General features: G+C 45.8%; 1 protein-coding gene across 1 annotated transcript; it reads left to right on the plus strand.

Moving 5' to 3' along the window:
• Positions 1 to 6,986: 6,986 nt before the first annotated feature.
• On the plus strand, positions 6,987 to 20,080 carry Zfp3 (ZFP3 zinc finger protein). Its single transcript, XM_048365731.1, has 3 exons — positions 6,987 to 7,086; positions 10,496 to 10,749; positions 18,003 to 20,080. The coding sequence occupies exon 3, from the start codon at positions 18,011 to 18,013 to the stop codon at positions 19,508 to 19,510; it is 1,500 nt and encodes a 499-aa protein (XP_048221688.1). The 5' UTR covers positions 6,987 to 7,086; positions 10,496 to 10,749; positions 18,003 to 18,010; the 3' UTR covers positions 19,511 to 20,080.
• The last annotated feature ends 1,318 nt before the right edge of the window (positions 20,081 to 21,398 follow it).

The following is a 21,398-nucleotide window of genomic DNA, read 5'->3' on the forward strand; positions in this document are numbered from 1 at the left end:
GCCTCCTCAGTGCTGGAATTGCAGGGCTATGCCACTACACTGCCTCTTGAACCTTTTCTCTAGCCAAATGGGACCGCTGCACTCATTTAAACATCAATTCCCTACCCTCACTCCAGCCACAGTCACTACCATTTACTTCCGTCTATGAATATGATTGTTCTAAGAACCCAAATAAAAGAGGAACAACGTAATAGTTGTCCTTTTGTGTCTAGCTTATTTCATTTAGCAGAAAAAAAACCTCATCAACATTGTAGCATGTTCTAGAATATAATTTTTCTCCCTTCCTCTTTTGCACTGCTGGGAACTGAACCTTGGGCCTAACACATGCAGACAGGCAGTACCACTGAGCTGTACTTCCGTCTCCTCATTCTTTCTTTTTTTTGGCCAGTCCTGAGGCATGAACTCAGGGCTTGGGCACTTCCCTGAGCTTCTTTTGCTACCACTTGAGCCACAGAGCCACTTCTGGCTCTGGGGAATCGAACCCAGGGCTTCATGCCTGCTAGGCAAGCACTCCACACTAAGCCACATTCCCAGTCCCTCTTTTTTTTGGGGGGGGGGGGGCTTGAATTCAGGCAAATGGGAGTGCTATCCCTGAGCTTTTTTGCTCCAGGAAAGTGCTCTACCACTTTGGACCACAGTACCATTCATTTCTGGTTTTCTGGTGGTTAACTGGAGTTTCATGGACTTTCCTGCCTGGGCTGGCTTCCAACCATGATCCTCAGATCTCAGCTTCCCGGACAGCTACGATTACAGGGGTGAGCTACCAGGATCCAGCTTTTTGTTGTTGTTGTTGTTAACTTATCTTTTTGCCCGTCCTGGGCCTTGGACTCAGGGCCTGAGCACTGTCCCTGGCTTCTTTTTGCTCAAGGCTAGAACTCTGCCACTTGAGCCACAGCACCACTTCTGGACGTTTTCTATATATGTGGTGCTGGGGAATCGAACCCATGGCTTCATGTGTACCAGGCAAGTGCTCTTGCTAACTAGTCCATATTCCCAGCCCCACCCCTTTTTTTTTTAATTGCACTTGAACTGAGAGCCTTGAGCTTGCTAGGCAGGCACTGGACCTCATGAGTCATACTCCCAGCACTCTTTGCTTTAGTTATTTTTCAGAATGGGAGGGTTTTGTGATTTTTGCCTTGGGGTTGGCCTAAAACCATGACTATTACCTAAGCCTTCCAAGATTACAGCATAGTACTGCCAAGCCCTCAACAATCATTTTCTTTCTTTTTGTACTGATTATATTTGAAATAGGGTCTCACATCCTGTGTAGGAACACTCCTGGACTGACATCTATTTTACACTTCCCACTGTAGCTAGGATTCACATATCACTCCATCCAGGTCTCCAGGGAGAAGGGATCTCACAGAGTTTTCTGCTTAGAATGGCCTCCAACATTAAGCCTCCCAATTTCAGCTTTCCAAGTAGCTAGGATGGCAAGTATAAGCTACTAAATTACAGCTCATTAATCCTTTATTTTTTGGTGCTTGTCCTAGGGCTTGAACTCAGGGCCAGCTTGCTGTCCCTGAGCTTCTTTGGCTCAAGGCTAGTGCTCTGCCACTTGAGCTACAGCTCTACTTTCAGCAATTTACTGTTTAGTTGGAGATAAGAATCTGCCTGGGCTGGCTTTGAACTGTGATCCTCAGATCACAGCTTCCTGACTAGCTAGGATTACAGATGTGAGCTACCAGTGCCTGGCCTGTGTATATGTTTTAAAATGTACTTTGGTAAAGAAATAATTTGAAAAAAATCTAGAGGGCTGAGAATATAGTCCAGTGGTACAGTACTTGTCTAGTGTGAGGTCATGGTTTCCATACCTGGCACTTCAAAAAAAATCAACAACAAAAAACCCCTACACTGTTCAAAAAGAAATGCACTCATTACCTGATTTATGTAACTGCAACCTGTCTACACATCACCTTTACAGTAAAAAAAAAAAATCCAGAGGAGAAATAAATTATTCTATATATTGATTTATTATTATTATCGAGATGGAGTTGACTTATGTTATTGGGACTGGTCTCAAACTCCTGGGGTCAAAGATTCGTCTGGATGGGTTCTGGTGGTTCAAACCATCCTGCTCAGGAAGCTACTCAGGAAGGATCTGAGGATTGAGATTTGAAGCCAGCCCAGGCAGACAAATCTGAGACTCTTTTCTCCAAACTACCAGCAAAAAGCCAGAAGTTTAGGTGTGGCTCAAGTGGTGGAGTGCCAACCTTGAGCAAAAGGGCCAAGTGAGAGCATATGGCTAAATTCAAGCCTCAATACTGGTGGGAACATACCACACCCCTCCCCCCACAATCCTCCTGAGTAGCTGAGACTGTAGGCACACACCACATGCTACTTGAATACTGAATTTTAAGGATTCATTACTGTGGAAGTATAGGACCTAAACACTTCATTTATACAAAGTAGCAGCTGAGTCAAATTGCCACTCAACCTTTTGTCTCACACTGCTTCCCCAGGCAAATTCTCCTATGTGGGCTTCTAGCACCCTCTGGTGACCAGAGGGGAAACTTTCTTTATCCTGGCTCAGGAAGAGACCTGTCTTCATAGATTGAGACTTTTCTTGTTCAAGATTAAGGTTTACCTGATCCTACTTGATAGTCTTTATTTCCATTTTTTTTTTGTCGGTCATGGGGCATGAACTCTAGGCCTGGCGCTGTCCCTCAGCTCTTCAACTCAAGGCTAGAACTCTACCACTTGAGCCACAGCGCCACTTCTGGCTTTCTGGTGGTTAATTGGAGACAAGAGTCTCACAGACTTTCCTGTCCAGGCTAGCTTTGAACTGTGATCCTCATATCTCAGTCTCATGAGTAGCTAGGATTACAGGTGTGATCCACCAGTGCCCAAAACACCCTCTTGTTGTTCCCTTTTATTTAAATCCTTTCTTGCTGTCCCCAGCAAATCCCCCACCTTCAGACCAGGGCAGTAATAACTGCCATTATACAAATCCTAATGTAGCAGGGGCTAAATGTTTGCCATGGAGCATTTTTCTTAAATCTCTACATTTTACTATCATCACATTTCACAGGAGAAGAAATAGAGACTCAAAGCTCAGGCACTTTTCCAGATAAAGAGAGCAAGTAAAGGGGTGCAGTGCCATCCTCAAAGGCATCTTTAACCAGAACATTAACCTTGCAAAGCTTTTTCATTTTCTCCCCTCCTTGCCCCTTTCTCTCCTTTCTCTTTCCCCCTCTGGCTTCCTTGTCTTCCCTTCTTTTCCTCCCTGCTTCCCTCTTCTTTCTTTTACTTTGCTTCCTTTCTCTTTTCCTCCCTCCTTCCCTTCCTCCCTTGCTGGGGTGGGGAATATCCAGCCTGCATATGACTCTTAAAATCATTGAGTAGACACGTATGCTTCTCATTGGCTGCCATGGCTGACTGCCTGTATTGATAATTCCTGATGCCCTAAGAATGACTTTATGAATATCCAATGGCCCTTGGCAGAAAAAAGGTTCCCCTTCCCTGAATGGGGTCTTACTATGCTCCCGGGCTCAAACAATACTCATGCCTCAGCCTGTTATGATATAGCTTAGGACATAGGCACATATAACCATATCTGGCTTAGAAACCTCTTTAAGAACTATCAATAGTTACCTCTGTCCCAGAAAATTTAATTTAATTGATCCATGGTATTGTAGACTGAATTGTGTCTTTCCAGATCCTTAATCCTCAATGTGACTGTACTTAAGAGATAGAGCTCCCCACCCCCACACCTTTTTTTTTTTTTTTTTTTTTGCCAGTTCTGGGGCTTGAATGCAGGACTTGGGCACTGTCCCAGAGCTTTTTTTTTTTTTTTGGCCAGTCCTGGGTCTTGGACTCAGGGCCTGGGCACTGTCCCTGGCTTCCTTTTGCTCAAGATTAGCACTCTGCCACTTGAGCCACAGCGCCACTTCTGGCCGTTTTCTGTATATGTGGTGCTGGGGAATCGAACCCAGGGCCTCATGTATACGAGGCAAGGTCTCTTGCCACTAGGCCATATCCCCAGCCCCGCCCAGAGCTTTTTTTTGTTCAAGGATAGCACTCTAGTACTTGAGCTACAACATCACCACTTCCAGCCTTTTCTGTTTATGTGGTACTGAGGAACGGAACCCAAGGCTTCCTGCTTGCTAGGCAAGCACTCCACCACTAAGCCACATTCCCAACACCAGAGATAGAGCTTTTAAGGAAGCAAAGTTAAATGAGGTTACAGAATGAGGCTCCAGGCCAATATAAAAGATGCCTTTTTTTTTTTTTCTTTTTTGGGGTCCTGGGGTTTGAACTCAGGGTCTGGGCACTGTCTCTGAGCTTTTCTGCTCATGGCTAGTGCCCTACCACTTGAGCCAGAGACCCACTTCCAGCCTGGGCTGGCTTTGAACTGCCTCCTGAGTAGCTAGGATTACAGGTGTGTGGTGCCTGCATCTGGCCAGATGTCCTTCCAAGAATAGGAAGAGACACCAGAAGAGAAAAGGCTTGTGAGGACACAGTGTGGAGATGGCTAGCAAGACGAAAAGAGAGGCTTTAGGAGAAACCAAACCTACCAATCCTTGGTTCTGGACTTCCAGCCTCCAGAACCATGAGAAAAACAAATGTTCTGCTGTTGAGGTTGTCCAGCTTGTGTGCTTTGCTTTGGTAGCCCTTGCAGACTGACAGCTATGCATATACTTTTTGAAGCTCCCCAGGTAATTCCCAGGTGAACCCAGGATGAGAATCAGGACAAACATAAGTTATGCTGTTAAATTTGTGGTGACCCAAAGATAATATCCTAGGAGAAAAGATATCCTTGGATTTGGGGGTGAAAAGAGAGTAATAACCCTTAGAACTTATCTAAGAATGTAGAAAGTGGTGCCCTGAATAGCCCCATCTTCCCTTTTGCATTACTTTTTTGTTATGGTAGAACTAGGGTTTGAACTCTGGACCCTGTACTTGCTAGGCTGATATGCTGCTACCATCTGAGTCATGCCTTCAGTCCTATTTTCTACTGGTTCTTTTTGTCTTTTTGAGACAAGTTATTGTTCATTTCCTCTCCTCCCATGCCCATGGGTGCCTGAGTTGTAATTCTCCTTCTTTAGATTTTCCATCATTCCTGAGACAACTGACAAGTGCCATTGTGTCCAACTTCCCTCTGCAGAGATGAAGAGATGGAGTCTTGAAGACTTTTCTGCTCAAATGGTCGTGATCTCGTAATGTCAAATCCCCCAGGTAGTTTGGGGTGGCAGGCATGTGTTACCCTGCCCAATTTTGGATTGGAAAGGGGTCTCAAGAACTTTTTCAATAACTTTTCTTTTCAGGCTGGCCTCAAATAATAATCCTCCTGTTCTCAAGCCTACTAAGCAGCTAGGATTACAAGTGTGAACCTCCAGGTGCTCAACTCCCCCTCACATTCTTCTATCCTCATTCTATTTACTCAGCCTCAGCATTCAAGATAAAAACAATGTGTCTTACTCAATTTCCCTTTGGTTTATGACTAGTAGTGGCATAAAACAATCCATGGCATTGTTTTGTGCTGCTCTTTGCTAAGTCATGCTCTTTCACCTGCTACTGGATAATACATTTGTGTGGATTGTTAGGAGAATTTACTCAGAATTTATAACAATATTCCAAGGGTAAATGTATGCATGTTAGGTATCAAACACACATGCATATGGAAAGTCTTTCTGTCTGGCCTCAGGGTTTCTGCAGGTGGCTCATCTTTATCCCAGCATAGGATTTCCCAGAATTCTAATCTCTAGGATTTCCTTGACAATGTCAGCTCTCTGTACTCTTTACATTCCTAAATGGTTCTACTAAACAACCACCACTGAGGAGAACTAGTTTTAGGAGCTAGAGACAAGTGTACTAGATAAAATCAGTACAGCCAATTGGCTCCCATTCTTGGTTCTAAGGCAGAATATCTTTGTAGTCTGGGCACTTCCTAGAGATGAATGCAGATGCAATGACTGTGAAAGTAATTGACTCTTCTTGGATCATGGTTTAGAGAAAGGGTTGAGCAGAGTGAATAAGGCTGAAACAGGAGATGTAGGACATGGAAAACAAGCTGGTAGGGAAACAAAATAATCATGAGGCATCAAAGACCTCTGAGGGTTGGCGCTCGTGACTCATGCTTGCAATCTTAGTATTCAGGAGACCGAAATCTGAGGATTCAGGCTCGAAGCCAGCTGGGCAGAAAAGTTCTTGAGATGTTTATCCCCAACTAACCACTAAGAAGCCAGAAGTGGACTACCAACTGGTAGAGTGCCATACTTGAGCAAAAAAGCTCAGAGACAACGCCCAGGCCCTGAGTTCGAGCCCCAGTTCCCTACCCCACCCCACCACCCCGACGTACAAAGAAACAGCAAGGAAACTATTATTATAAAGGTTCTTAGGCACGAACAGGGCAAGCTGCTCAAAGGAGAAATACGAAGCAGAGCACAAGGCCCTGAACCGCTCTCTCCTTGCTCTCCGCCCGGGGAGCTCACACTCAGCCTGCGTCCGCTGTCCGGCCCAAGTCTGACGCCCGTGGACAACCCACCTGTTCTTATTAGGATCTAGAGGCCCGCGTGTACCAGAACCCGGGGACGGGAGCGAGGGAGTGGAAGGGTGCGATCTGTCGGCAGAAACCGGGGCCCGCGAGAAGCGGGAGCGGCTTCCCCGGCAGTCCGCAGCAGCGCTCCGGGGAGCGGCGGGAGCGCGGAGCGGGGCGGAAGTGCATCCCCTAAGCCCCTCTAGGAAACCCGGAGGACCCAGTTCACCGGTGGTGCCAGGGCTGAAGTGGGCACGGCCTGAGCACAGGGGCGGTCCGGGGAGCCCGCTCGGCCGTGCCGGACCCCGTGGGTGAGCCGGGATGCGGCGGGGAACCCGGGCCCGGGTGAGAGCGGTGGGAAGGTACGCCGGGGAGGGCGAGCGGCCGCGGCTAGCCGACCACCTGCGCCTCGGCGAGAGCGGCGCACGCTGATTGGCTGCAGCGCCGCCGGGAGCGCGCTGATTGGCTGCAGCGCCGCCCGGGTACCGGAAGTGGCCGGCGCGTCGCTCGCGACACCGAGGTGACGGCTGTGCGCTGTGGGCTGTGTGCGGCGGCCGAACGGCGCCGGGAGTCCGGGCCGGGTGAGCGTGGGACCATAGCGGCCAGCGGTGAGATCTCATTCCGTCTCTGCTGGGGTAGGGGAAGGGAGAGGCCTCAGGACTCCCCCACTTCCCCAGTCCTGGAGCTAAGCGGGAGCTCTAAGTTAAGGCCCACTCCTGACCCGAGTTTGCTGCGTGACCTTGGACTTTTCTCGGGTTTTCCTCGCTCCGGCCTCCATTTACCCTTTTGCACGCCGAGATGGTGGAGCCTGGGCACTGTCAGCTGTGATTCGATAACTGTCAACCGCAGGAACTGCAGATGCCAAGCCCGATGTGGGGACCTATGGGAACATCCCCCCTCCCCCCCCCCCCATTCCACTCCCAGCTAAACCTCTGGGACCAAATGCTGAGTAAAAGATATCGCCCCCGTGGCAGACTGGGCCTTGTACTGCCAGACAGGGTGTGAGATGTAGTTGTGGGAAAGAGTTAATATAAATCTCTTTATTGTGGTTACCAGAGAGAGGACACAGGGGTGTAACAGTATTTTAAATATCGTCGATAGGAGAAATAACTTGCTTTATAAATACCCATTGACATCAGCTGTGCGTCAGACACTGTCTTGGGCTCTTAAGGTGCAAAAACGAATGAAATCTGCAGTTAGCTCTGAAAAGTATAGAAGTTGAACGCTGTTGAACTCAGGGCCTTGTACTTGTGAGGCTGGTACTCTACTACTAGAGAGACCCCTCTAGCTCAGCTTTTGGCTGGTTATTTTGGAGATGGAGTCTAGTAAACTTTTCTGCTTGAGCTGACATTGAACTGCAGTCCTGATGTAGGATTACAGGCCTGAGCCACTGACATCTAGCAATTGTGGGAGATTTTGTTCCAGTAAATGGAAGATGTGTTATGTAGATAAGCCACACAAATTCACTTAACATTCACTAGGTATATGGAAGGTGCTGAACATTGGGAATACCAAAATGAATGAAACATCATCCTTGAACATGGCCTAGAGAAGAAAATAGAAGTGTATGTAAACTAACAATTCAGTGGCATGACTGTTTCCTGCTGGAGTCTCAGTCTGTTTTAGAGACCACGGTCAGGAAGAAAATAGAGACTACACATGTTGCTCCTGAGTCTTGAAGATGTTTTTAAGTGCAAAAGGCGGGCAGCAGTATTCCAGGAACTGAGACTAATTTGCTCTCAAAGGCAAAGAAACTTTAAAGAATAGGAAATGTGTTGGATGCCAGTTGCTCATGCCTGTAATTCTAGCTATTCAGGAGGTTGAGAGATGAGGATTGTGGTTGGAAGTAGCAGGGGCAAATAAACTTTTTTTTTTTTTTTTGCCAGTCCTAGGGCTTGGATTTAGGGCCTGAGCACTGTCCCTGGCTTCTTTTTTGCTCAAGGCTAGCACTCTATGACTTGAGCCACAGTGCCCACTTCTGGCTTTTTCTGTGTATGTAGTGCTGAGGAATCAAACCCAGGGCTTCATGCATGCTAGGCAAGCACAGTGTCACTAAAGCCACATTCCCAGCCCCTCCATTAAGCTTTTAATCTCCAGTTAACAACCAAAAGAGCTACAAGTGGAACTGTGGCTCAAGTGGTAGAGTGCTAGCTTTGAGCAAAAAAGAACAGGGACAGTGCCCAAATCCTGAATTCAAGTCCCAGAACTTACACCAGGAAAATAAGAATAGGAAAGTTGGGCACTGATGGCTCATGCCTGTAATCCTAGCTATTCAGGAGGCTGAGATCTGAGGGCCATGATTCAAAGCTAGCACGGCAAAAAACGCCTTGTGAGAGTCTTAGCTCCAATGAACTGCTCAAAAACTGGAAGTGGAGTTGTGTCTCAAAATAGTAGAGCAGAGGCCTTGAGCAAAAGAACTCAGGGACAGTGCCCATGCCCTGAGATCGAGCCCCACAACTGACAAAAACGGGAAAAGAAGAGGAAATAATTGGATTGTAGGACATTGCAAATGATTGGAACTTCCTCTTGCTTTTGGAGAAGTTGAGATAGGAGATGGAGAAGGGAAACAAGGCTGACCACCAGAGCGTCATGAGCCCCATGAAGAAGTGAAGGCCTAAGGGAGTGACAGGGAAAAAGACAGTAGAAAGACAGTAGAAAGCAGAGGTGGGAAAAGGGCCAATGAAATGCTGATTCAGAGGACCAAGAGGGAACCTCCTTTCTTCAGATGCCAGTGAAGAATCTGGGATGAAAGTGGTCATTGTGCCAGATGAACCTCTGGTACAAATACCCACTTGGTCTTTCAGAAGTTAAGGGAAAGGGTCTGTAATCTGTTAAGGTTATTGTTTTCTTCTTTGTTGGGGGGTGGGGAGGGATGGTTCTGTGGTTTCAACTTGTGCTGCTAGACAAGCAGGTACTCTTACCACTTGAGCTACCACCCTGACCCTTTTTACTCTTGCTACTTTTCTTTCTTTTTTTTTTTTTTTTTGCCAGTCCTGGGCCTTGGACTCAGGGCCTGAGCACCATCCCTGGCTTCTTCCCGCTCAAGGCTAGCACTCTGCCACCTGAGCCACAGCGCCCCTTCTGGCCGTTTTCCATATATGTGGTGCTGGGGAATCGAACCCAGAGCTTCATGTGTAGGAGGCAAGCACTCTTGCCACTAGGCCATATTCCCAGCCCACTCTTGCTACTTTTCAAATAGGGTCTTGCATTTATATACTTGGAGCAATCTGGATGCTATCCTCCTTTTGGGGGGGGTGTTGCATGTGCTGGTACTGGGAATTGACCTCAGGGCCTCACTTTTTCCCTGAAGACTGGCTCTCTACCACTTGAGCAATACTTCCAGTTCTGGCTTTTTGCTTTTCTTTTCTTTTTTTTTTTTTTTCCAGTTCTGGTTAATTGAGATAAGATAGTTTGTTAGTTTGGAGGTGGAGTCTAGTAAACTTTAGATTTGCCTGCCTGGGATGGCTTTGAACTGTGATTCTCAGATCTCAGCCTCCTCAATAGCTAGGATTACAGGCACGAGTCATTAGTGCCTAGCACTATCTTCCTATTTATACTTCCTACATAACTGGGATGACAGGCACCAGCTTTTTATTGTTTGAGATAGGCATCTTCGACTTTTTTCCCCAGGTTGACCTCAATGATTCTCCCAATCTTAGCCTCCTGAGTAGCAAGAATTATACACAGTAGCCATCACCCCCATTGGTTAGCATGCTTAACATTTTCTCTGTAAGTAACAGAATCCAACTAAAGGTGGTTTACACATATTCAGACACTCTGGATTTCATTCCTAGCACTGAAAAAAAGAGAAAGGAGGCAAGGAAGGAAAAAGAGAAGGAAAGAAAAGGACTGGGACTGTAATGTAGCTCAGTGTTTGCCTAGCAAGGCCCAGAGTTTGATCCCTAGCATAAAAAAAAGCAAGTATATAAACTCCCATAAATGTCAGGACTGACTTAATCTAGTGATCTTGGCTCCATTTCCCCTGACTTTTTTCTTTTCTTTTCTTTTCTTTTTTAGCTTTGACATGGCAGCAGCAGGTCCAGACAACAATGTACAGAAGCCTCATCCTGTGATTATCTCAGGATGGCAGGAAAATAGTTCTAGAAGCTCCTGGCAAAAATCCTCAACACTTTGACCCAATTGAAGGCAAATGTCCTCGTCTGAACCTGGAATTCCCAAATCCCTGCTGTTTGGGAACCAGTCACATGCAAGAGAGATGGGGCTTATCTGACTGTGCTAATTCTGCTGGGGCACCCTCCTGGAGGTTTTGGGTAAGATCTCCTATAAAATAACAGAGTCACTGGAATCTTTCTTTCCTCCAGCACCCCACAAAATGAATCTTGAAAATATTTGCGGGCTGGGGATATGGCCTAGTGGCAAGAGTGCTTTTCCTCTTATACATGAAGCCCTGGGTTCGATTCCCCAGCACCACATATACAGAAAACGGCCAGAAGTGGCGCTGTGGCCCAAGTGGCAGAGTGCTAGCCTTGAGCAAAAAGAAGCCAGGGACAGTGCTCAGGCCCTGAGTCCAAGGCCCAGGACTGGCAAAAAAAAAAAAAAGAAGAAAATATTTGCATTTGCTCATATGATTATATATTGACATCTAAAATATTTTCATTTAATTTTTCTCCTCTTTTGTTTCCCTCTGTTTCTGTGTCTCTCTATTGTGATTGACCATGCTATGTATGTAGCAAGCTCCTCCTTCCTCAGCCTCCTGAGTGCTAGGATTATAGGTATGTGACATTGGCTCCACGTGTTTCCATTTCTTATCATAAAGATTATTTTGGGGGCTGGGAATATGGCCTAGTGGCAAGAGTGCTTGCCTCATATACATGAAACCCTAGGTTCGATTCCTCAGCACCACATATATAGAAAACAGCCAGAAGTGGCACTGTGGCTCAAGTGGCAGAGCAAAAGGCTAGCCTTGAGCAAAAAGAAGCCAGGGACAGTGCTCAGACTCTGAGTTCAAGGCCGAGGACTGGCAAAAAAGAAAATAAAAAGATTATTTTTGGTGCTGGTCCTGGGGCTTGAGCTCAGGGTCTAGGCACTGTATATGAGCTTTTTTGCTTAAGGCTTGCATTCTACCACTTGAACCACAGCTCTCAGCTCTCAGCTTTCAGCTCAAAGTTTTCAGCCTTTTTTTTTTTGGTGGTGGTGGTTAATTGGAAATAAGCATCTCACAGACTTTCCTGCCTAGTCTAGCTTCAAATCTCAACTCTCAAATCTTAGCCTACTTAGTAGCTAGGATTATGAGGATGAGCCACTGGTGCCTAGCTTGCAGTTATTAGCAGTGATGATAAGAACTGGGCATCTCCACCTTACCTGTCTGATAGGACCTTGTGAGGATAAAGCAAAATGATATCTGTAAATGGCCTCCCACACAGCACAAAGTAAGTGCTCATCCCCATTCTCCATGTCGGGATGTCAACATATCCCCACTTCTCTCCTTCCATGTCTGTCCCGCCCTAGCACATACCTACATTGAAATGAAATGCTGTTTCTCTCTCTCTCTCTCTCTCTCTCTCTCTCTCTCTCTCTCTCTCTCTCTCTCTCTCTTTGTCAGTCCTGGGGCTTGGGCACTGTCCCTAGCTTCTTTTTGCTCAAGGCTAGCACTCTACCACTTGAGCCACAGCGCCACATCTGGCCGTTTTCTATATATGTGGTGCTAAGGAATAGAACCCAGGGCTTCATGTATGTGACTCTACCTCTAGGCCATATTCCCAGCCCCCAAAATAATCTTTATGATAAGAAATGGAAACACGTGGAGCCAATGTCACATACCTATAATCCTAGCACTCAGGAGGCTGAGGAAGGAGGAGCTTGCTACATACATAGCATGGTCAATCACAATAGAGAGACACAGAAACAGATTAAATTGATGTAGAGAAGGGGTACATAAACACTGTTGGCACATGCAATATTGGCTGGAATCAATTTTTAGGCTGGGCATTGGTGGCTCATGCCTATAATCCTAGCTCCTCAGGGGGCTAAGATCTGAGGATCATGATTTGAAGCCAGTATGGGCAGGAAAATCTATGAGACTCTTATCTCTAATAAACTATTGAAAAAGCTGGAAGTGGAGCTGTGGCCCAAGTGGTAGAGTGCCAGCCTTGAGCACAATGGTTAGGGACAGTACCTAGGCCCTGAGTTCAAGCCCTAGGACCTGGGGTGGTGTCTCTGTGTAGTCAGTGCTTTGTGATGAGGTTTTCTGAGCCTTTTCTTGCTGAATGTTGAAAAACAACTCTGGAGAGTCAAGGCTCCTAGTCTAAACTCTGGAAACTCAGCAGCTGTCTGCCTGTGATCCCCCAAACCAAGCACTAAGGTCATTTACCCTGTACTCCTCAGGTAGGACCTCCATCTTCAGGAAGTGCTTGTTTTGGACATGGAGAAGTAAAGCAGTGAGAGACAGGAAGATGAGTGTTGTGCTTGGGGATGTGAGGTGAGGTTATGGAATATGGAATGTTGCCATGTGCAAACGAAGTCATGGATGGCTTTACCTCTGGGAAAGTCAGTTGATTTCTGTGTGACAAGAGACTTAGAAAGCAATATGTAACAAATAACACTGTTATGTCACTAGCAGAATTCAAAATAAAAACATGTGCTGTGTGTGTGGACTCATAGTTCTGAAAGACTTCTGAATTTGAGGCTTTTGTCTTGGAGACAGGGATCTATGTGGCATAGGCTGGGCTTGAACTTATTTTGTAGCTTAGGCTGTCCTCAAGCCCATGATCCTCCTGCCTCAGCCTCCAGAGTGCTGGGATTACAGACTTTAGAAATAAATGTTTTTAAGATAGTATTAGGTTCTGGGAATGTGGCCTAGTGGTAGAGTGCTTGCCTCGTACGCATGAAGCCCTGGGTTTGATTCCTCAGCACCACATATATAGAAAAAGCCAGAAATGGTGCTGTGGCTCAAGTGGTAGTGCTAGCCTTGAGCAAAAAGAAGCCAGGGGTAGTGCTCAGGCCCTGAGTTCAAGCCCCAGGACTGGCAAAAAAAAAAAAAAGATAGTATTAAATTTATTTAAATTAAATGTATTACATTTATTTAATGCAGTTGGCACCGTGGATGAAAAAGGTAGCTAACTTTATAATGGATCCTTCTGATTGTGGAAATAATACTTATACTACTTTTCAAAGATCTTGACCAAAAAGGAACCTCTGGCTTTTAGGTGTCCTCCCTTACTCCATGGGAAAATTAGAGTTTTCAGAATTTGAGGATTCTAGCAAGAGATCAGGTTCCTGCCAGGTGTCAGGGGCTGGTTGTTACCAAGGTGGCATTGCAGAGCATGCAGCAGGGCCCCGGGTAGGATGGTTGCAGGAACTGACATCCTGTGGATGACAGGGGCAGGTCAGGGAGAAGGGCAGCACAGTGGTTAACCACAAGTCACCGTGCTGCTTTCTCTATCTCTTGACCTCATGTTTTTGCCTCTCTTCACATTTCTCTCTCTACTGGCACCAAAAACATGTCTGCATCTCCCAGAGGAGATTCTTTACCTTGTAGCCGATTACAGCAAATTCAGTCTTTTTTAAAATTTTATTTATTTATTTATTTTTAAAATTTATTTGTTTATTAATTGAACACAAATTTTTTGACAAGGTGTTGTGCAAAAAGGGTACAGTTACATAGTAGGGCAGTGTGTACATTTCTTATGATATCTTACGTCCTGTTTTTCTATCTCTTCTCTAGGTCAGGTAGACATATATACAATATACAATGTATCAAGAACATATACAGTAGCCACGTGGCCACACCCAAGAAAGTTCGCCTATTAGACCATATGTCGACAGTAGACTTATATGAACGTACATACCTAGCTTTTGAGCTATTGTATTCCCCTGAGAGGTCAATTTTTGACCTTTATATGTTGAGTAATTGTTTGGTTTTAGTTACATACTGTTGGGTCGCTGCCCCAATCCTGTGGAGAATACTATTTGACAAGCAGTTTTTGGTTTCACAGACTTGGTCTCTACTGTCTCTCCGTCTCCCTTTCTTAACAGTCATATATCAGGGAGATCATGCCCCTTTGTTTTCTGTGTTCTAGGCTTGTCTCGTTCAACATTATTTGTTCGAGTTCTGATCATTTCCCTGCGAATAACAATATTTCACCATTCCTAATCACTATGTAGTATTCCATTGTGTATAAGTACCATATTTTTTGGATCTATTTGTCTGTGGAGGGGCATCTGGGTTGTTTCCATATTTTGGCTATTGTGAATTGTGCCGTGATAAACATGGAAGTACAAATGTCTTTTTGATATCTTGGGGTTTGCTGTTTAGGATAGATGCCTAGGAGTGGTATGGCTGGGTCATAGGGTAGGTCTATATTGAGCTTTTTTTTTTTTTTTTTTTTTTGTGTGTGTGTGTGCCAGTCCTGGGCCTTGGACTCAGGGCCTGAGCACTGTCCCTAGCTTCTTCCCGCTCAAGGCTAGCACTCTGCCACTTGAGCCACAGCGCCGCTTCTGGCCGTTTTCCGTATATGTGGTGCTGGGGAATCGAACCTAGGGCCTCGTGTATCCGAGGCAGGCACTCTTGCCACTAGGCCATATCCCCAGCCCCTATATTGAGCTTTTTGAGAAACCTCCATACTGTTCTCCAAAGTGGTGTACTAATTTGCACTGCCACCAACAATGGAGAAGGGTTCCTCTTTCCCCGCACCCCCTCCAGCATTTGTTGTTGCCTGAGTTCAGAGTATAGGCCATTCTAACTGGGGTGAGGTGGTATCTCAGTGTTGTTTTTATTTGCATTTCCTTTACTAACAGGGATGTTGAGCATTTCCTCATGTGTTTCTTTGCCATTTTTATATCTTCTCTTGTGAAGTCTCTCTTTAGCACCTTTGCCCATTTCCTAATTGGTTTAATGGGCTTGGAGGGGCTTAGTTTTTTGAGTTCTCTGTAGATGACAGATATCAGGCCTGTCTGTTGCTGTGCTGGTAAATATCCTTTCCCATATCGTTGGCTGTCTTTCTATTTTGGTGGCTATGTCCTTAGCTGTGCAGAAACTTTTTAATTTGTAGTAGTCCCATTTGTCGAGTCTTTCCCCAATTTGTTGTGCCCCTGGGACTATATTCAGGAATTTCCTTCCTGTGCCTATAAGTTCTAGCGTCTTTCCTACTCTGTCCTTCAGTAGTTTCAAGGATTCAGGTCTGATATTGAGGTCCTTGATCCATTTTGAGTTGATCTTGGTGCATGGTGATAGGCTTGGGTCTACTTTGAGTTTTCTGCATATGGCTGCCCAGTTCTCCCAGCACCAGTAGTTGAAGAGGCTATGTTTATTCCATTGTATGTCTTTAGCTCCTTTGTCGAATATCAGTTGGCCAGTCCTGGGGCTTGGACTCAGGACCTGAGCACTGTCCCTGGCTTCTTTTTGCTCAAGGCTAGCATCTGCCACTTGAGCCACAGTGCCATTTCCAGCTTTTTCTATATATGTGGTGCTGAAGAATGGAAACCAGGGCTTCATGTATACGAGGCAAGCACTCTTGTCACTAGGCCTTATTCCCATCCCCCAAATTCAGTCACTGTCACCTGGCTTCTGCTTTATCTGTGGCCAATTAAATATCCAGGCAAAACATTTGTAAGATTCTTTTGGGGGGAGGATAGTGGTGATATTGAGGTTTGTACTCAGGGCCTTGTACTTGCTTGACTGGCATGCTACTGTTTGAACGATGCCTTTGGCCCTTTTTTTTTTTTTTTTTTTTTTTTTTTTTTTTTAGAGTTTTTGTGTTTTGTTTTGGTCCTGAGGCTTGAACTCAGGTCCTGGGCACTGTATCCTGAGCTCTTTTTGCTAAGACTGGCACTCTACCACTTGAGCCACAACTCTACTTCCAGCTTTTGGTAGTTAATTGGAGGTAAGAGTCTCACAGATGACATTTCCCTGGGTGGCCTTGAGCTGTAATCCTCAGATCGCAGCCTCCTGAGTAGCTAGGATTATAGACATGAGCCACTGGCGACCAGCTCTAGTTCTTTATCTGCTGAGTCTCTCCACTTGAATATTTTTATTTTTAAGGTGCTGAGTATCAAACCCAAGGCCTTACACATGCAACTCAAATGTTATACTGCTGGTCTACATCCTTAGACCTTTTATTTTACTTTGAGACAGGGTTTTGCTAAATTATTCAGGCTTACCCCAGGCCCCTAAAGGCTGCACTTGATACTTCTGCCACTGCCTTTTCTTTGAGTAATGACTTTTAATTGAGGGACATCAAAAGCCCACAGGAAGGAACCAGTGAAACAAGTGTTCTGATCACCCTCTTCTGCCTGCCTCCAGTCTACTCCTGAGACTACACATTGGCCAAGTGCAACAGGAAGCCAGAGGGCCTGTTGGTGTGAGCCATACAAGTTAGCCTTCTTGTGCAGATAGCAGAGTAGGGAAAGATACAAAAATCTAGCCATGTGCCAGTGGCTCATGCCTGGAATCCCAGCTCAGGATCACAGTTCAAGTCTAGTCTGGGCAGGGAAATCTGTGAGACTCATCACTGATTAGTTACCAGAAAAGCTGGGAGAGAGGCTGGGAATATGGCCAAGTGGTAGAGTGCTTGCCTGGTATACAAAAAGCCCTGGATTTGATTCCTCAGCACCACATGTATAGGGAAATCCAGAAATGGCACTGTGGCTCAAATGGTAGAATGCTAGCCTTAAGCAAAAAGAAGCCAGGGACAGTGCTCAGGCACTGAGTTCAAGCCCCAGGACTGGCCAAAGATAGATAGATAGGTAAGATCAATTGATTGATCAATCAATCTAGAGGGGAAAATGAGAAATGAAACTTTTTTCTTTTTTGATCATTGCCCTGGTCCACAGAGCTAGTGAAAATCACAGAACTAGACTAAGAATAAATCCTCTTATTACTTTTTTTTTTTTTTTTTTTGCCTATCCTGGGGTTTGAATTCTGGGCTTGGGCATTGTCCCTGAGCTCCTTTTACTTAAGGCTAGCACTCTTAACTCTTACCAGTTGAGCCACAGCATTCCTTCTGGCTTTTTCTGTGATTAAGATAAGAGTCTTGCTCGGGCTGGCTTCAAGCTATGATCCTAAGATCTCAGCCTCCTGAGTAACTAGGATTACAGGTATGAGCCATTGGCGCCCATCTTTTACTGTTCATTTTGTGAGTACTTTATCTATAAACTCAAAAGGTGTTTCTTGTCATTTTTGTTCCTTCTCTTGCCCCTTTTCCAATATACCCATCTATCAAATTGCCATTTTGTACCCTAAATGTTTTGTGATATTAGCAATATCTAGTTCTACCCCAACTGGCTCCTAAAAGTTATGGAACTTTTAGCAGCATCTCTTTATTATCCATTTCCTATTTCTGTCTTCAAATCTCTGCCTCTAGTAATTTTTCTCACTCTTTAGAGTGTGCATTTGCTCTCTAGCATGTCCACCACGCTGTCTGCTCCAGCACCTTCCTGTCATTCATTCACTGTGCCAGATGCCAGTACTGTCTTTGCGTTCCTCCAGCACTAGTCCAAGATAGTACTCCTCTGGCTAATTAGATAGGAGCGAGCCATTTCATGTACTGATCCTTTCTCATTTCAGATTGTGAGATGGGGACTGAGAAAAAGGAGGTGATTCCCAAGGAAGAAATTTCTGAAGAAACTGAGTCGCACAGGCCACCATTAGAGAAACTTGCAAAGGTGGTTTACCAACCATCCTGTGAGGAAGACATGTGGGAGAGGCATTTGAGGGAGTCCTCACAAGAGATTATAGAGCACATGTCTCCCCAGCAGAGAGACTTTCCATCAGAGCTGATTTTCTTTAAGTCATCTCCCTCAAGTGAGAAAAAGCCAGAGAACAGTAAGTGTGAGAGAGTCTGTAGCCCCACCCCAAGCCTCGTGGTACAGCAAGAAAGTTCTACAGTAGAGAGTATTGGTGCTTTTGCTGCCTCTGGCCAAAACTTCATAGAGAATAACCTAGAATTTAACGGAACCCAGAGAAATTGTGTGGGAGAAAAGCCGCATACCTGTAGAGAATGTGGGAAAGCCTTTAATCAGAACTCCCATCTCATCCAGCATATGAGAGTTCACAGTGGAGAGAAACCCTACGAGTGCAAAGAGTGTGGGAAGACATTTGGAACGAACTCCAGCCTTCGAAGACACCTGAGAATTCACGCTGGAGAGAAACCCTTTGCTTGCAGTGAATGCGGGAAGGCCTTCATCCAGAGTTCGCATCTCATCCACCATCACAGAATCCACACAGGGGAGAGGCCCTATAAGTGCGAAGAGTGTGGCAAAGCCTTCAGTCAGAACTCAGCCCTTATTCTGCACCAGAGGATCCACACTGGAGAGAAGCCGTACGAGTGCAACGAGTGCAGGAAGACCTTCAGGGTTAGCTCCCAGCTCATCCAGCATCAAAGAATTCACACAGAAGAAAGGTACCACGAGTGCCATGAGTGTGGCAAAGCCTTCAAGCATAGCTCGGGCCTCATTCGACATCAGAAGATTCACACTGGAGAAAAACCGTATCTGTGCAATGAATGTGGGAAAGGCTTCGGGCAGAGTTCTGAGCTTATCCGCCATCAAAGAATTCATACCGGGGACAAACCCTACGAATGCAATGAGTGTGGGAAAACTTTTGGCCAGAATTCTGAGATTATTAGACATATTCGAATCCACACTGGTGAGAAGCCCTATGTGTGTAAAGAATGTGGGAAGGCCTTCAGGGGAAACTCAGAACTTCTTCGGCACGAGAGAATTCACACGGGAGAGAAACCCTATGAGTGCTTCGAGTGCGGGAAGGCTTTCCGGCGCACCTCCCACCTCATCGTCCACCAGCGCATCCACACGGGACAGAAACCTTATCAGTGTAATGCGTGTGCAAGAACCTTTTGGGATCATTCTGAGTTGCTTCTCCACCAGAAAATTCACGTTGGAGAGAAACCGTACGAATGTACTGAGTGTGAGAAAACATTCAGCCAGCACTCCCAGCTTATCATCCATCAGAGAATTCACACTGGCGAGAAGCCTTACCAGTGTCAAGAATGTCAAAAGACCTTCAGCCGAAGTTCCCACCTCCTCCGGCACCAGAGTGTTCACTGTATGGAGTGACGTGAAACAGGAAAGTATGGTAGAGAGGTGGAAGTCAGATTTACTCATTCTCTTGTCATCTGCCCTCCCCCCCGCATGTCTTCAGATCACCCCCAATGAATAGAAAACACCCCATCTTTCCATCATTAATTGTTTGCACAGTTGGTTGAAAAAAACAAGGCACTTTTATTAACTGAGTTTAAATATGCTGAGTTAAATCACGAAAGTTGTTTCAGGCCTTAATTCCCCCCTGTTCCTCTTTGCTCCTCCCCCAGTGGATCTGGGTAGACATACTAGGGTCTGCCATCTAGCCTGAATTGTGAGAAGGGGGAGGGGGTGGGGGACAGGATTTTCTACTTCCTAATAATTAGGAAGTTGGCTCATTGGATGTTACCCAGTGAGGTCATGACCTAGAGCATACACCTCATTCTCCTGTCTACTTGTTTATTCTTGGAGGAATTTACTAAGCTTTCTTTAGCTTCAAAATCTTCCAGCTATGCCATGCAATTCCCTTATAGATGGCAGCATCTGCTGGTCACTGGTGGCTCACACCTGTAATCCCAGTTACTCAGGAGGCTGAGGGTCTAAGGATTGTGGGTTCAAAGCCAACTTGAGCAGGATGCTCTCTAAACACAAAAAAAGCTGAACATGGAGCCATGGCAAGTACCAGCCTTGAGCAGAAAAAGTTAAAGGACCAGCGTAACAACAAAAAAGATGGCAGCACTAATGGCAAAGCAGGAAGCATGGGTGATCTCGCCTCTCACCTCCCTGCTAGGCTTCCCACTCATCTGAAGAGGGTGTCATGAAGGAAGAAATTGGCCAGCACTTTATAGGATTGTAAGTGAAGGCCCTAGAGTCCAGAGGGGCCAGTTATCTCCTTGCTGGATAAGGGGATAAGAAGTAAGAACCTCTGGGCTGCTCAGTCAGACTATTTCCAAGAATTCTACAGGATTCACTTGTGGTTCAAGCACCAATGGCTGCTCAGAGATCTCATATGAAAGTGACAGAGGACATAGCAGCTTCACATCCGCCAGGCTACAGTGATGAGCCAGTTCACCTGACTCCCACAGCCTTGCCAAAGCACTTAGCTCACCTGACCTGACCTCATGGCTGGGACCCTGGCTGGCAGACCAAGATGGCTTACCCAGTTACCTCTTCAACATCCCTCCATGTTCTCTGTTCTGTGGGTTAGTCCTTCCTGAAGGAAGCACAGCCTCCATATCTCATGTTTCCGTCTTTAGGACGGTGGGTGGTGTGGTGATTACACTGGTGGGACTCTGGCAGGCGGCTCTGTGTGGGTGATTGCACTGGCGGGGCTGCTCTGTGTGGGTGATTGCACTGGTGGGTCTCCGGGGGGCTACTCTGTGTGGGTGATTGCACTGGCGGGGCTGCTTTCTGTGGGTGATTGCGCTGGTGGGACTCTGGGGGGCTGCTCTCTGTGGGTGATTGTACTGGTGGGACTCTGGGGGGCTGCTTTGTGTGGGTGATTGCACTGGTGGGCCACTCAGTGTGGGTGATTGCACTGGCGGGGCTGCTCAGTGTGGGTGATTGCACTGGTGGGACTCTGGCCGCCGCTTTGTGTGGTGTGTGAGTGAGACACTCCTCCTGCAGGCCGCTGTATGGTGTCATCTGTAACATGAGATGAGTTGAACTCATGTTTCAGCCAGCCTAATAAGTCCTTCTTTTTAAAAATTCTAACTTTATGTTTTCATTGTTCTATTTTATTAACCTAACACTATTAATAATTACTAATATTTATTATTTACTGTGTGCTTGGCACTATACTTGACAGTTTACATTTGTTTTCACAGCATTTTAGTATTCTTTTAAAAAGGTCTTTATTGAAGTATAATTTATATGCCATAAAATCAACCAGTTTAAATATTCAATTGAATGATTTTTGTTGTTA

Source organism: Perognathus longimembris, chromosome 17 (assembly GCF_023159225.1).
Source record: "Perognathus longimembris pacificus isolate PPM17 chromosome 17, ASM2315922v1, whole genome shotgun sequence".
NCBI classification, from domain to species: domain Eukaryota; kingdom Metazoa; phylum Chordata; class Mammalia; order Rodentia; family Heteromyidae; genus Perognathus; species Perognathus longimembris.

Coding starts and splice junctions, on each gene's coding strand:
- Zfp3 (XM_048365731.1), top strand. CDS start 18,011: ATGGGGACTGAGAAAAAGGAGGTGATTCCCAAGGAAGAAATTTCTGAA.